This window comes from Solanum dulcamara, chromosome 11, assembly GCF_947179165.1.
Source record: "Solanum dulcamara chromosome 11, daSolDulc1.2, whole genome shotgun sequence".
NCBI lineage: Eukaryota > Viridiplantae > Streptophyta > Magnoliopsida > Solanales > Solanaceae > Solanum > Solanum dulcamara.
Window position 1 is genome coordinate 50,015,577 of NC_077247.1, and position 17,286 is coordinate 50,032,862.

Sequence of the window (17,286 nt, forward strand, 5' to 3'; positions counted from 1 at the left end):
TTATTAAAATTAATTTTTCTATGGTAAAATCATGTCGTCCATTACTAATAGAATGAAATCCAACAATATATGCATATTTCATTGCCGTTAATGAGATAACTTTTGAGTTTTGATAAATTTAAGGTAAGGTTTTAAAAGCGAAAATCAACTATTTTTATAGACGTAAGAGAGCTACAATATTTTTTTTTAACAATCAATTTGTAGAAAATTCAGACTGAAGCTATTGATTATTCTACGTTATAGGCTATAATATTTTCCCTCAACAATTAACTTGTAAAAAATTCAGACTGAAGCTATAAATTATTCTACGCTATTGACTTCTAATTTTGATGTACTTTTTATAGAATAATCATTAAGAATAAAATAAAAATGACGATATTAAAAAATTTTAAATATGAAAATGATTTGAGAAGATAGTGTCCTGTAATATAGATAAAATATAAAATGAATTGCCTAATAATTATATGAATCTCCAAATGAACTTGAATATAGTAGAACCTATAATGGGGTCTTAACTAATGTAACTTAATTATCTTAATTTTTTGAATTAGGAAGGTAAGAGTAAATAAAACAATAGAAAGATTTCCATTTATGATTTGATGGCACTGTTCTCATGTGTATGGCACCTCAGCACGTTCCTTGCTTGTTTTTTTTCTTCTTCTTTGTTTATATAGCATCAGTTTTTTGACTTCTTTCACGACAAGAAGATAAGCGGGAGGAGAGGTGAAATGACTAGGTTGCCACTTGAGTCGTCGCCGATTAACATCGCCGGTCCGGAGACAAACTGGTGGGACCACGTCAACGAGTCCGTTCAGTGGCAAGATGGGATTTTCTACTCCCTTTGTGCTTCCTATGCTCTTGTTTCAGCCGTTGCCCTAGTAATTTTCTCTTTCTCTTCCATTCTCTTTTTCTGCTCTGTAGATATGTCAAGATAAGTGTTTTTTTTTTTGTGAATTTGACGATTAAAGAAGAGATTGGGAACTGAAATTTTAGGATGAATGGGGAATTGATGTAGATGATTTATATTTTCGACTCCTACTAGTTTGATGTTGAGATGCAGTTGATAGAATTGCAGATTCTAGTTCATGTTATAAAGTCAAGTACTTGCTGTTAGTTGGGTAGTTTCTTAACTTCTGTTAGAAATGGAAAATCTTGGTCAACTGTAAGACTGAAATATTGGAGTTTGGATATCACACAAAAATATGTTTCATGAATGTTTTATTACGAAGTGTAACTTAGGGGTTTCCATTGAGACAAATTTGTAGTGGACTGACTGGTTAATCATTCTTCTTGCAGGTTCGGTTAGACTGTTAGTTTAAAACTACAGAATAGTTTTACTTAGTGTCAAATTGGATACTTCCTTATTGTACTCTCCTTACTTTTCAGAGGATTTTGCACAGACTTTCGGATGTTTTATGGACAATTTTTATCTTTGTTCGCTATGTTAGATTTCCAAATTATTTCATAATCAATTATCATGTAGATGCTTGCTGTTCATTGATCTATAACTTCAAAGCTTTGATATTTTATCTAAGGTTTTGATGTCATTATATGGGAGTACTCCTTTCGTGTGTGCTTGTGGGACTTATGATCTTTCCAATAAGCAGATGAGTTTCATGGAAAGGTGTTTATTCATACTTTTGATTAATATATGTATATCAGATACAGTATTTACCTAATGCTGCATGTTTACAGAACTGTTTTCCTTGTGGTGCTTACTTAGTTTTTGATACTTTTGGTTGAGTCTATGAGTTAATTATGTGCAGATTCAATTAATAAGGATCGATTTGAGGGTACCCGAGTATGGTTGGACAACACAAAAGGTGTTCCATCTGATGAACTTTGTTGTGAATGGAGGTAAAACGGAACAAACGGTCCAGCTCTTTTATTTTTAATCTGGAATTTTGTTTTAAATGCAAATCTTTTGTTTTTCAGTTCGTGCAATTGTCTTTGGATTTCACAAACAGGATTTTCTGTTCCATCCTAAGGTAATGTTCTTCTTTCCTGAAAAGTAACTTTTCAATTGTCAATCTTTTTTCTTAATTATGTTCAGTTTGTTTTCAATAGAACGCGACAATGTATGCAAACCTGAACGTGTTGCCTTGTTCTTACCAACCATTTACCTTTTTCTCTAATTAATTATTCTTTTCTTTATAGTGCGTCAACTTATGTAGGAACTATCAGAAATCAAAATTAGGTTAGAACAGTACCTAGAAAAGCTATCACCTGTGGGACCATTTTCAAGTGGAAGCGCATGATGTTAATTTTTGCTAATTGGAGCTGTAGGCTTTCTTTTATCTTTGACTCTCTTAACTTTGAGCTTAATTTGACATTTCAGATTCCTTACCTTTCAATTTATTTGTTCGGAAGGTCATCCTGCCCTCTTACTGCTAATATAGTCCAATAGCAGTACAGCAATCCTTGTTTGTTTAATGTGAGAGCTAATTGGATTGAAAGCTCACTAGTAGATACTTTCTGTCTTTCAGATTTCAGTTTGAAGCTTATTACCCAGTGTTGTCAAAGGCGCGCTTTAACCGCGCTTAAGTCCTGAAGCGAGGCTCAAAACGTGTTTAGCGCTTCGCCTCGCTTTATGTGCAATTCAGTGTGGTCATCAAGGTTCTAAGGCAAATATGTGCACTTCAGTGTGGTCATCAAGGTTCTCAGGCAAAATTTTCCTTGCCATTGAGCCTCTTTTGAAGAAGTGACACTAAACAATTGATATTTCACTTTATCATGCCTTTTTTTCAATTTCTTTCGTCATATATTTGTTATTTATGTTTATAATTATTAGTCTTGGACTAAACATATATATTTGTATCCTTTTCTCCCTTTGCGCCTTTTTTCATTAAAGTCCACACTTTATTTGTGCTCTGCGCTTAAAGCCCCAATGGACCTTAGAGTTTTTTTGCGCTTTTTGCCTTTGATAACAATGATATTACCAAGTTACCTATCTTTTACTTGCTCTAAACTTTTGGTTTGACTGCGATTGGCCGATGGCATTGTTCAAGTGCTTAGATTTATAGTTCCTCTGCAGCCAGAAAAACTGTATTGTTGCCTTGTCAAACCTTTAGCTTTGACTATCATTTTATTGGGATGAATTTTCTGTCAGCAATAAATGAATCTACTGAAAGCACTTCCCCATTACGGCTTCTGTGATCTCTTTCCTTAATTTGGGTGGGCCACTGCTGGACTGTCACTTTTAGGCTGATGGCATGAGAAATAAAAATAAATAACATGCCACAACTGCCTCTTAAGCTGCCGCCTAATTGTTTACTGATGTTAGATTTGCTCCACGATAACCAGGTGCTGACTCTGGCAATATTGGACCTACCAGGTCTCCTTTTCTTTTCAACATTCACACTCCTTGTTCTATTTTGGGCTGAGATATATCACCAGGCAAGTGAAGTTGTAGCATCCTGCAGGCAAATTGTAAATCTATTGATTCTAACTCTTGAATTTATGTAATGGCAGGCTAGGAGTTTACCAACAGATAAGCTCAGGATTTCTTATATTGCAATAAATGGTGCAATATACTTCATTCAGGTTTGCTACAAACGCATCCTCTGCTCATACACTATTGGACGTCATGGTTGTTCATAGGGAAATATAATTGATCAAGTGTTATTACTTATATTATTTTGTCTATAGTAATATGTGAATTTTTTTAAGATTCTTTCACGCGAGTCTAACCCATCTAATGTTGGGTTCTAGTTGATAACCCCTTGTATTTAGGTGGTGACAGGGACGGATTAGTGTAGAAGTTATGGGTTCAACTGAAGAAGGGTTCCCCAAACCCAACTTTAGCTAAAATCCTGTATATATGTTAAAAATTCCGTAAACAAGTAGAAATAACAGATTTTGAACCCACTAAATCAATTGGGTTGTGGTAGAATTTCAGAGACACAAAGTTCGAATCCTGGAGCTGCCTCTGCTCATCGATATGCGGTCATATGTGTGCTGCTTAATATGTTGAATTCTGAGATATTCTTCTTTCTCAAAATGTTATGCCTGGTTTACCTGGGGGTAACATGTTTGGAGAATAGTTTAATTCTGGAGCCTCTCCTTTCGTCTCAGCTCTTCTCCTCCTTTCATTAACAAATATTTATAGCTTGGTTCCGGTTATACCTTTAATTATATTTCAAAAGCAGATGGAATATCTTTCCAAGATCTTGCAATTAATGTTTACAGAACCATATGCAAATTTAGCCTTGAAATAGGGCTAGATTCTCCTTATCCCCAGCCCCTGAGAACCCTAGCTTTTCCCCTTTCCTAAAGGATAGATCACTTCTAAATAAATAAAGATATCCATTATTCTTGATTTCTTGGTGAACATTCCTGATCGACCCGCTTGTCTCAAAAGCTAAGAAGCTTCTTGAGTCTTCCAGGTCTTATCTCAGATAATAAACTAAATACAACTGAAAAATGGTTTTTGTCAGGCCTGTATCTGGGTTTGCCTCTGGGTCAATGACAATAGCACAGTGGAATTCATTGGGAAGATATTTATAGCAGGTGAATATCTTTATATTCATTGTCTCCTTTTGCCCTATTTTACTGAATGTTAGATCTGCTTTCAAAGATTTTTGCTTTCTTTAACCTTGCATGTGTATTTGGTTCAGTTGTATCAGTTATTGCAGCCTTGGGCTTTCTGCTCTATGGTGGAAGGTGAATTTAAGTGCTATTTTCTCTGTGCATTTATCTTCTAAAGCATTACTGATCATTCTTAGTTGACTTTAGACATGACTAAATTTCATTGCTTTTCCTTGTGGAATTTGTTTTTACAATCATCAGGTTATTTCTCATGCTGCGGCGCTTTCCTATTGAATCTAAAGGGAGGAGAAAGAAGCTTCATGAGGTTTGTGTACCACACATCTGTCTTCTTTTTTTCTTTTTGAACTGGTAAAGGTATTTACGCTTTTATCATCTTACTCTATATATACACAGAGGTTAGTGCTGTAGTTTGGCATAGAATATGCTTGCATGTAAGGCATAAGATTTATTCCTCACAAACTTAAGCTCTCCCTACAGCACCGAGAGGGAGAAATTTTTTAAACATGAAGTTTGATCAATTTCCTTGTCCTAGGATGTCCTGCTAATTGTTCTGCTATATTATAGCCTTAACTTGCGGGAATGACTGCTATATTTAGTCCAGATAACATTTATGTGAAGAGATAGAGTAAGACTATCCCTGAGATTGTATAATTAATTTCTGAAATGATAAAAAACTAGAATAGATGGAACCTTGTTGTGACATTCCTATTCAGACATTTCTTTCAGTGCGTGAAGCGGTAACCTTTTGGTCATGGAACCACTAAACTGTCAAAGGCTGGTGCATACCATCTTTTTCTATTTAGTTTTTGTCACATCATGTGTTTGACTTTGACCATAAGCTCAACTCCAGCAAATTATTAATTTCTGTATCTGTAATCTGATGGGACTGTTCAAAGTTGATTGGATGTACATAGACAGAAGATGTCAAGTAATAAAGATTGCCTAACTAGATGAGCAGGAATGGAAGTATGGAACAAATTCTAATATACAACATTAGGGTACCAATTTTTGGTGTCTCCCTTTTCTAGATTCCTCTTTTTTGATGATTAAGATTTTATTAAACCATCTGCAGCACCAACAAGGTGTAAGAGTGCACGATAGTAGCTAGGAATTTACTCCTTTAACAATGTTAGGAGTCAATGAACTCCATTATATGGTCAAAATCTGTAGCAGCATTCCTGCTACAAAAATTCATGTTCTGTAAGCATTTCAATATTACAAAAGATAAGGATGATGCTTTATCCTGAAAGCATCTGCAGTTCCCTTCTATTCAAACCATCCAAATAACATAGAGGAATTCTGTAAGTTCCTCTGATATTTTCTAATAAGGTCCTCTGTTTCTTCTTTATTTCCTGCACTGCCAACTTTGTACTGCCTCTACCAGGCATCATCCAAACAATCCCAAACCGGTTTAGAAAGATACACCAAGTTAGCCAAATGAATTTACAGCGTAGGAGTGAGTGTCTAAATGATTCAGAGCCCTGTTTGCAGTAGTAGCATCTGCTGGAGAAGTGAAATCTTCCTCTGTGCTGGCTATCATAGGTGTTACACATGCTTTATGTAAGGCTACTATCCAAAACCAGCCACTTTGGGAGTAGCTCTGGTCCTCCAAGTCATCTTCCATGACCATTAAACCAATACAACCACATTCTTCCTTAACAACTAACTGTAGCATGCTTTAGCTGAGAAGTTTCCATCATCCAATGATCCATTACCATCACTCCCCCTCATATTCAGCTCCTAGTCACAGCGCCAAATAAACTCATTGGGAAGTACTCCATTTTTACACCTCAGAATACTTGCTAGACTCATCTTCATTAGCATTATCTGAAAGCAAACTACTCTTGGCTGATTTCCTTTTCTTCTTTATTGGTGAAGCTTAGGAGTATTTTTTTTTTTTGTAAATTGATCATTAGTGGCCAACTCAAGAAAACATTTTCTTGGTCAATCTGATTGTTCTAACAACCTCTACTACATCACCATTAAATAATACTGATGGGAATATGTTTGTGTTATCTGAAGTTTTAATGAATGTTTCTAAGCACATGCATGCATGATAGATCATGGCTTATAATTCTTAACATCTCTTGCTTTAAATTGGTTCATCTGATCTGATATATGCATGTGATAACAGGTTGGATCTGTGACTGCCATATGTTTCACCTGTTTCCTCATTAGATGCTTTGTGGTAAGGCTTTATGTATCTGTTTCCTCTTCTCCCTCTGCTGGTCAACCTTTTATTATCCAAAGTTTAATAGTGTCCTAGCTCCATTATTAAGTTTTGCAAACTGGCAAATCAAATGAAACACTCTTAGCTTGCCTATGGGAAGGTCCAAGCAGGGAAATGAGGTTTTACACAATTGGTGCTTTAGCTTATAAGAGGTGATAACATTGAGGTTATTTTTATGGAATAAAAGGCTGCAACTTATGCGTTCCTTCAGGCTTCGGTCAAAAATAACCCAAACTACTCCTGGGACAATTAAAACAAAAAGGAAGACTTTAGAATATGAACATGATCAAAACTGAGAAAGTATATCAGGTTTAAAGTAAATATTGTTTTGAATAGGGAGCTAGACCGGCCTCAAAGCTCTAACTCTCATGCACATGAGCTTCTTTGCCATGTCTAATCTGGCTCGCTGCAGGTTGTGTTATCTGCTTTTGATCCTGACTCATCTATTGATGTCTTGGACCATCCTGTTTTGAATCTGATATACTACCTGGTATGTATCAATTCGTTATTCCATGTTCCTTACTATTACTGCTCTTATCTGAGTGATCACATTCCTCTGTGTGGCAGCTGGTAGAAATTCTTCCTTCAGCTCTTGTGCTCTACATCCTGCGAAAATTGCCTCCAAAAAGAGTGTCTGCACAATACCACCCAATCAGTGCTCTACATCCTGCGAAAATTGCCTCCAAAAAGAGTGTCTGCACAATACCACCCAATCAGTTAGCTGCAGCAGAATTTTATCAAAAAGAGTGTCTGCACAATACCACCCAATCAGTTAGCTGCAGCAGTTTATCGTCAGTCGTACACTTTCCCATGGTTGCTGCAGAAGCTAGGTGAAGTTCTTCAGGAAAAGTGAAACTGCAAAAAGGATATTCAGTTGCAATAATTTTTTGGAAAGGTCAAAGATTCAAATCTTTTTCGCAGTTGTTAAACAGAGGTTAAGCTGTTTTACTTACATTATATTGTTTCTGTGGTTTAGATTGAAGCATGAGACGAATAATTGTTCCCCAAGTTTGTGAAAAATATCCTATTCATGATGTAATGATGCAGACTGCACGGATACAACTTTCAAAATTATATTAATGGCAATGTCGACTTTTTGCGGTTCAAAATTTGGGTGGATATTAGATTTACTCCTCTATCTCTGTCCGCTTAGATATCAAGCTTTTGTCTAGGGGGTCCAATCCCGTTAGCTCATGTCACACGATGCTGCTTGTACTACTAACTCGAAGCCATGGGGCACAGAGTTGTTTCCAATTTACGGCAACAATAACACTTTGGTTTTCTATTATGGCAAACTGATTATAGAAAACATTTTTCATTTTCTAGTTCTCAAAAATCTTTTTGCTTTGCCCCCCTATTTTGCTCCTGCATTGTTCTTTATCACCTTAAAGTTGATATAATTGAGGTTACACAACAATCCTCATTAAACGCTAATGCACACACATATACTGGCCTGCATGTATACAACCTACATAGATGAGATAGGTTTTCGTTGTCAATTAAAATCTGGTTTTCCCCTAGTTGATGCATAACATAATCCAAAACTGCAAGTTAAAGATTTTCAGTTCAACCAGTTTTTAAGTCTCAATAATGCACACCTCTAATACCAAAAATCAGCAATTGGCTTCTAAGGAAAGGAGAAACAACACCAAACAATCGATTTCTAAAACTTTTGAGAGAGAAAGAACACTTTATATAGGTGAATTTTCTCTACCAGCCAACAATTCTCCAGTTCCAGGTCTAAATTACAAAAAGCATCTTCAAACCCAAGTTGCCCAGTGTAAGCAAACACCAACAATTTGACAAGGAATGAAGACAGATAGTAACCAGCACAATCATCATCAAGAAGATCAACCCTGATTCCCTCCAACCAAATATCTAAGGTCAATTTACAGAAACTGAAGACCGTGCCCACTGGTTTTTACTTATAAAATTATCTCATTGATTTGGTGGAACTTCATCAACAGGAGGAGCAGCGAAGCGAACATTAGCAGGCCGAGCCACCACTACTGGCTCGTCAGCAAACAATGCTTTGATAACTGCTGGTGTTTTCAGGGGTCTCCGACCAGTCATTCGTGGATAGACGTCTTCTAGGAAATAATAAGCATGGCCTGCAATCATTCCCTGAAACAAGAAAGTTCACTTTCAGTATACAGAACCAAAATTGCATGTTATAGGGTGTGTTCAGTAGGGAGGAAAATTTTTACTGAAAATATTTTTCAATCTTTTCATATTTGGTTGGTCAAAGTATTTGAAAAATTATTTTCTCTAGAAAAATAAGTTCCAAAAATGAAGAAAATGACTTCCCTAATATAAGTCCGACAAACAAGTTCCATAAATGGCATTCCACATGATCGTTTCATCCCCACCCTCCAACACACCCCGCCTCCACCCTCATCCCCATGGGCCCCTTTTTCCGCACTCCTACCTTCCACCCACTCCTAGAGTGTTTGTCTAGATTATATTAAAAAAAAATCTGCATACTCACCAAACACCAGAAAATAAGTAAAAATCCACATATCTTATTTTTTTAGTAAAACATTTTACAAGAAAAAATTCTGCATGAAAAACATTTTCCTTCGTATCAACCGCACACAAACTTCAATGAAAGGAAATTGGAATTATTCAAACCCCTCTAAAGGAATTTTAAAAAGCAAGGTAACTGAGTGCTGGCAAAAAAACAACAGGCACCAATGCAGGTAGAAAGGTCTACACTGAAAAGCATAATACTACATTGTGACAACAAAAGGAAACTAGTGAAAGATAGATGTACAAGAATCCATATCTTGTTTTACAAACAAGAACTTTTTTACCACTATACTACAGATCGGCTTCCAGTTTTCGGGGTTTAGAACCTTGGGCGAAATCCTCAGTAGAAAACATAAATATGGCTGGTTGGTGAAGGCATCGACACATCTTTGTAGTTGGAAAAGAAAAAAAGAAGTGAAATCTTTCTCACTAAATGAAAAAAAGTAAAAAATCCCGGCCACCGGGACTTTTATCTAAGATTCAGGCAAGATATCCAACAGGAAAGCAGGAGCAAAAACCATTCAACTTTAAAGCTCTTAGTGTAGCATGAAACAAGTTAAATCTAATAGAAGCACATGAGTCACCAGAACTGTACCAATAGATCCACCCAAGCACTGGCCCCAACAAGCACAGAGAAGCCCAAAAGAACCTGCAACAAGGAGAAAGAAGTGTGATGAGGTTATCCGCCACAAACACAACCAACAAACTTCATTGAAGCAAAACTACAAGTAGTTACCACTTCAAGAAACAAGATATGAAACAGATTGTGACCCGTGATAATATTAGTTTCCTGGCTTCCTAATTCTATTCTAATTCAAGAATTAAGTGTTTCTATTTATATTCAATGTTCTTTTAGTAGTTCTCCCAATAAAGAACATCATTATTTACCAAATATCCGGGTGCTTTGATACACTATTGGCTGAGCTATACGTAAGGGGCAAATACGTTTTTGGATTTCTCACTGCGTCCTTGTTGCGCGAGGCTATGTTGGTGAAGAACTCCATAACTATGTTCCAGAAAGGGTTTCTAGCCAAATAGATCCTAGAAACTGGAAACATAAAAGACTACATAAAAACATAGCTCTGCAAATAACCCCTTCGCATAATAAAGACGGCAATGAGTTTCAAAATCAACATACTGCAGGGTTCACCATCTTGAATGCAAAACACCACCTAAGATTGCATGAATCCAAAACAAAATGAATAGAGACCTGCCACACAGGAAAAGCTTTCCTGGACCCAGTGGATGCTCTACCCACCCCAAATCCCCAGCCCATTAAATAGGAATGAAAGGGAAAAATATTTGAGTAATGGATCTTCTGTAGCCCTTCAGGTTTGATAGCTCACATATAGCAACTACAAGATATCTTACCCAAGCATAACCTATGGTCTTCTCTTTTTTTTGGAAGAAAAACCTATGAAGTCTTCTTTAAAAAGAGTCTATGATTTGTTAACTTGATACTAATACCTTTAAAGGCTTATTCCAAGTATTTAAACTCATTCCCCCCACGTAATCAAAAGTTAGAGATTAGGTACTTAGATGAGTAAAAAGCCACAACCTGTAAGAATTGTTCATAAATGATGGGTAGACATGAATGCAACTACCTTCCAGTTGGTGGTCTCAGTGGCGGTTCAAACTTACATAGTAAAAGACCCTCAATGAATGCACCAATTAAGTCAAACTACATAATATTAGTCTTGCTATTTTTCTTCGTGGTTTGTCCTCTGAGCATATCCAAATGCTACATTTGAAATGTGTTTTGTCACTGAAAATTTTAGTTAAGCAAAGAAAATCACTTTAAAAAGTCCAGTTAAGAAAATCACCACGCATCAGTGAAACAAAAGGTTGGACGATAACAAAAGAGAATAAACCAAGAATCATTAGCGGTGTCCCACAAGTGGAGACGACAAATTTTTAAACAAAAGTCAAGCGTACTTTATTTTTAAATAAAACTAGTAAAATTATTTGCACTTCACGTGATGTGAAAAACATCAATAAATTTAAAAATAATATTTTAATAAATTAGACAAGCACTTTAAGATATATACATATAAAAAATAATAATATATTATAGAAATCACAAATATAAACATCTTTATTATATTTAAAATTTAGATTGAACTGCATTTTTCATCATCAAATGTTCCTATAAAAAACAATTAAAGAAAACTTTTATAAATACAGTGTGGGAGATTTAATACATAATTATATTTCCTAATTATATAAATTATTAATTTACTTATGTATTTAATTTTCTTACTTTTTCCTTTTCTGACTTCGATTTGTGTAAATCTTAATTACTAAATTTTGAATTTTAAAAAAGAATGGCATATCCTATATCTCATTCAAATTTCTCATTGAGCATTTGATATATGTGTGTAGGAAAAAAGGATATTCATAAGATTAGATGTTAAGATTGTACTGGTGTAATTTGGAATTTTCAAAAATATGAGTAAAATCCTTCTAATTTACTTCCTAAATAATATATTAAGACAAATATTTAGAAAGAATATAAAGTAATATAGGGGTTTGTTTAATAATTTACTTTTTCAATAATATATTATTATTTTATTAGAAAGAATAGAAAGTAATAAAGACAAATGCAATGCTTATCAAACAATCTTTGTTTTTAACTGAAAAAAAGAGAGTCTATCAACTTGCTTCAGCGAAGATTCGAACCCGCAGCTCCTGACACACACTGGGCATCCTTCACCACCGAGTCGTGGAACGCAATTGTTCCAAGGGTATTCATTGTGTAATGTATAACCTAGATTACAAAATTTCACCTATATATCTGATATAATTTTCCGACAAAGGGTATTCGGCTAACCACCCTCGATATAGTGTAGCTCTGCCCCTAGGTGGTCTTTTAAACTCTCAATTTACAACACACATGTTACGTATTCCTTTGCCCTGCATATTTTCTTTGGAGAGTGAAACCATTACTCTTTACGATTTTAGCATTTTCCCTAATTAGTTGTCACACGCTATCAAACATTACTTGTTTAACAAAGTCATATGCCATGTTTTAAGCCCACTGTCATATTGTGAGAGACATCCACAAGTCCAAACCAACTGCGGTCATGGAACCCACAATAAGGCAGAAAAGATATCTGGCAGATCTTGACCAGAGTTCTATCTCCTTGCAATTCACATCAAAAGCATCATTGACCATGCCAGCATAAGTATAGCATTTCAACACATGTTCTCTGTACCACAAAGAGCATAAGTGGTTTTCCTTGTTTATATGTGCATTTTCATCTGTATAATGTACTGAACCAAATCCTCCTTAACACATACAAATAAGGAAAATCAAATACACTAGACATGAGCTTTGAAGTGCAGCTCTTTCTGTAAAAGTCAAATGAAAGAAAAGAACCAAGTGATAATGTGTCTGGTCGCAGCATGCACTTTTAGAGTGGCCTTAGCAGCTCAGCTCTAGTGAGGAAACACCAGGAGCAAGTGTCATAAACACTTTCTACTTCAGGATTGCATTAAAAAAATGGCGAATTGCTAATGTCATATCTAGCAGAAGAAACACAAAGATGCAAGGGAACAAACCACAAGTGAAGCAGCTCTTACAGTTAAAAGCTAAAGATTTGTAAAGTAAAGTATGATGGATTGAGTAATAAACACTAACCCAAGGGAGGTAAGCTGCGGTGAAAGTAAACAGACCCAAAAAGCTCATGTGGATAAACGGATTTTGCTTGCTCCATACATAAACCTACAAATAGAAGGAAGCAGAATGATGAAAAGGAAAGGCTAAGACAGACAACAAAAGCCGAGTAAAAATTGGAGTTGACTGCAGAGGAGCTAACCATCATAAATGTCAATGAATTGCTCAGGAATATGATCCTTGCAAATGACTCTGAGACATACGGTATCATCCCCCCGACAAGAACAATTCCTGTTAAAACAGTGGCACCAAACAAGAGCATGTAGAAGAAATCTGCAGTCCTTCCCCTGAAGGAGTTCTCTTCTAGAAGCTTGCAGTACCGAGCTAGGAAAAACATGTGAAACAGAAAGTCCAAGTCTGAAAAAATTTAGAAAAGGGATATCAGAATAAAGTAGAAAAAGAAAGAGAAAGTATCTTCTCATGTTGATGTATTCCTCCAAACAAGTGACTCTGCCTTCATCTCATAATCTCAGATGCACTCACAAATAAAAATACATAATTAAAAGGCAAACTTGTATGGCTGATTAGCAGGAAATCGAAATTCACAAAATGCAGTAGATAGGAGGCAAGGATGAGCCTAGTTTCCATTTTGGATATAATCTACCATACTGTTAAGAACTACAAAATTCATTTCTGTGACTTGTGTCTTCCACTTCTCTCATATTTTTTGTACCCAACTTCTTACCCTTCACTGTGAGTGAAATGTCTTTTTTCCGAGATCAAAAAGAAGTGAATATCAGGAAATTGACTTCAACCAACATATTGCAATTCCAATGACCATTGGGGCAAGAGTTGCTAGAGCATTAACCACAATGAGAAGAATAGTGTATTGAACAGAAGTGCTACAAAACAATCAATCAGACTACAAAGTACTAGCTGAACTCTGTATTTAGCAACGATAGTTGTTGAACAGAAGAGCCTAGCCATTAAAGGCTTAAAAGATGCACGGCTGTTCAACTGAAGTTATGCCTCATTAAGACGGTCATTCTCTCTAAGCTAAAAGGAGGAAAATATCTTTTCAGAAAAAGAAGCTAACTGCTGCGAGAGAGAAATTACCCATCTTCCGAAAGTAGAGAAAATTTGTAACCAGGCGCCACACCTGGTATTGCTTCACCACTAACTTGGGGTTCAGGTACAAGTTATAAGGAGATATAATCTGCAACATACACCCAAAATACAATAATCAATCAACCAACATTCTATATGGAATGTTGTTATGTATTGTTTCATAATGCATTGTATTATACTGTATTATATTGTGTTGTATTGTATCATAACATTTGGATAGATTGCATTTTTCTTTGTTGTTACATAATATCACACATTAACAATTTATTTTTTTGAACACTGTGATAAACCTACAAGAAAAGTAGGATATGGGGTAGAATTACTATAAAAAGGTAAGAAAAAGAATAAAATAAGATTTTTTAAATATTAAGTAAAGATAAAATGAGAAAAAAAATTAAGGTAACAACGCGATTACACCAAATTGGTCGTGACACAATTTAAGATTTTTTGCCGTACCTAACGATGGATTTAACAGATACAAAGTAACAATCAAAACAAGCATGGTATTTAAACTACCAATATAATACAACCAGATATGGATCCAAGATTTAGAAGCTTCGGGTGCCACACTACTTTGTACCGTAATGTATGAAATATTTTGCGAAAGTGGTGGCAATACTCATAGAGGAAATGTATAATTATTATTTATCAGCATAATTTTGTACAAGATATACTCTAGTCTACTTGGTGTAGTTAAGATTTTAGTTACAAGAGGTCAAACGTTCTAATCTAGATAGCCACAACTTTATAACTTTTTTAACAATGATTCTGGCCTAAAATAGTTTTATAAACGAACTCAGCCTGATTCGAACTTACGTCCCAAGGGAGAAAAAACTAAGCTTTAACCGCTGGCACCATGAGCTCCATTGTTGCTGTGGGTGCCACAGTTTATATTTATACTAATCCTCATACACGTATATGGATATACACGTATATATGCAGTTTCAATAGAAACCACAAGGTGCCATGGCACCCCCAGTCTTCAACGTAGATACGGGTAACAACAATCCAAACAGGGTGTAATTCTCAATCCTAAACTAGTTAGGGACAGCTATACGACATGTAAATCCCATCTTCTTAAATCAGGTCCATTTCAACATCCCAAAGTACAACAATCAATCAACTATGTCCCAATGCCAAATCAATTAGGGTTAGCTATAGGAATCCCCTGTATCCATCAATTCAGGTTCATCTCAACATCCCAAACTACAACCCCCACTCTAAAATAAAGAATCAACGTATAAACAACCCACAATTTTTATCATTGATATCTCAAAAAAAGAAAACAAAAAGCCTACCCTGATAAAGAAATCTTCAAATTCGTAAGAAAACATTTAAAAAAATCAATCTTGAAAGTCTAATTCTTTTTCTCGAGATGGATTATACTCATACCTCCAGAGAACAACCGATTGTGGTGACGATTGCAGCAGTGAGATAGGAGCGGGTGATTATTGGCATCTGCTTGTACCATTCTTCCACAGCCTGTGCCATTCAGCCAAATCAAATTTTCCCCCAACTTCCCAGAAATCCCTAACACCACAACTGATAAAGCCTCTAGGTTATCTGGAAATTGATCAATTCAAGGATTTCTAATATATATATATACACACACACTCACATGCATATGATGTGTATATATGTCTGCAATCCGATTTTATTTAGCTGAAGAATATCAAAGATGAAACGGCAAAGACAACAATAAATTCTTTTATATGATTCTAATCTTGTTTCTTTGAGGTATGCTGTCATCTATGAGGATAAGAGCGCGTATTAGTCACGGACCAATTAAATGATCTGGTGACGAGAAGAAGCCAATGAGATTGTTTGCGAGAACAGTATCGATGTCAGAGGCGCGTTTGTAATGGCACTTGCTGTTGGATTTTGTAGTTTTGAGTTTCCTTTAAAAGAGGAATTTCAATGATTTTTGAGTCTCAAACTACTAGTACTAGTTTTGTTAGTATTGTTACTAGGAATGTTGTGGAATATCTCGTCTATTCCTAAAATTCTTTCACTTCTAGTTGAAGTAGAGTATTGGAGTAACCAGTAAAGTTGTTGAAAATAAAATATTAAAGTGACAGATAAAATTATTGAAAAGAAAGCGTTGGAGCAACCTGTAAAATTGTTGAAAGGGAAGCATTGAAGTAGCTGGTAAAGTTGTTGGAAAGAAGAGTTTGAATAACTGATAAGGTTATTGGAAGGGAAGTGTTGGAGTAATTGGTAAGGTTGTTGGAAGGGGAGCGTTGGAATAGCCGGTAAAATTATTGGAAGGAAAGTGTTGGAGTAATTGGTAAACTTGTTGGAAGGAAAGTGTTGGAGTAATTGGTAAACTTGTTGGAAGGGAAGAATTGGAGTAACTAGTGAAGTTGTTGGAAGGGAACGTTGAAGTAAATGGTAAGCTGTTGGAAGGGGAGCATTGGACTAACTGATAAAGTTATTGGAAGGAAAGTGTTAGAGTAATTGATAAAGTTGTTGGAAGGAGAGCGTTGGAGTAACTGGTAAAATTGTTGGAAGGAAATTAGGAGGCCATGTGTCATTTTGTGAAAACAGACACTTGCAGAAACGTAAAATAAACTTTTACGGTTTAGACCATTCCCTAATTTTGCACATAGCAAGAACTTTATTTCTAGTTGACATGCTTTTCTTATTATTTTTTTTTTCATTTTAGGGAAGAAAATTTATAGTAGTCGAATTTATGTGATATGATTCACAGCTTCAGATTTTTGCTTTTCAATCATATATATCTAAAGTTAAGACATAAATGCTCTAACCTTGTGCCAAAGCTTCTGAAGTTTGACCTTGCAAGGATATAACTTTAATAAAAAAACATCTGAAGTTCGATTTTCTCAATGTCATAAACTTCACTGAAATTGAAATTGACAAACTATTATGTATCTCAAAATCTTATAAAGGTCACAATTTCGGGGGGGGGGGGGTTACAAAGTTTGGCTTTATCAAGACTGTAATTTCAATTAAAAAATGCATGACGTTAGCCTTGGTAGGCCATATCAAACTTCATGCAAAAATGTTCGATATTTGTCCTTCACAAAGACATGTTCAAACAAATATATTTATAGTCAAATGCAATTTTTCAATTTCAATCAAATACGTTTGAAATTATTCTCAATTAGGCAAACTTGAAAAAAAAATTGATCATCAAATATAAATGATCTTTCCTAATGCAAGTATTTGTACACTGCACCCATTTAATCATCATATTTCGCTATTATACGTCCTT

At 35.4% G+C, this 17,286-nt stretch overlaps 2 protein-coding genes across 2 annotated transcripts; one reads left to right on the plus strand and one right to left on the minus strand.

The window, feature by feature from the left end:
- Nucleotides 1–604: 604 nt before the first annotated feature.
- LOC129873652 (tobamovirus multiplication protein 1) lies at nucleotides 605–7,887 on the plus strand. Its single transcript, XM_055948781.1, has 11 exons — nucleotides 605–878; nucleotides 1,767–1,857; nucleotides 1,936–1,988; nucleotides 3,304–3,396; nucleotides 3,472–3,543; nucleotides 4,437–4,509; nucleotides 4,617–4,662; nucleotides 4,789–4,852; nucleotides 6,683–6,736; nucleotides 7,191–7,268; nucleotides 7,346–7,887. The coding sequence occupies exons 1-11, from the start codon at nucleotides 729–731 to the stop codon at nucleotides 7,610–7,612; spliced, it is 1,041 nt and encodes a 346-aa protein (XP_055804756.1). The 5' UTR covers nucleotides 605–728; the 3' UTR covers nucleotides 7,613–7,887.
- Nucleotides 7,888–8,434: 547 nt separating this feature from the next.
- LOC129873653 (derlin-2.2) lies at nucleotides 8,435–15,740 on the minus strand. Its single transcript, XM_055948782.1, has 6 exons — nucleotides 15,444–15,740; nucleotides 14,040–14,139; nucleotides 13,126–13,340; nucleotides 12,948–13,031; nucleotides 9,903–9,956; nucleotides 8,435–8,902 (listed from the first exon to the last, which is right to left on the minus strand). Exons 1-6 carry the CDS (start codon nucleotides 15,540–15,542, stop codon nucleotides 8,717–8,719), a joined length of 738 nt encoding a protein of 245 aa, XP_055804757.1. The 5' UTR covers nucleotides 15,543–15,740; the 3' UTR covers nucleotides 8,435–8,716.
- Between the last annotated feature and the right edge of the window lie 1,546 nt (nucleotides 15,741–17,286).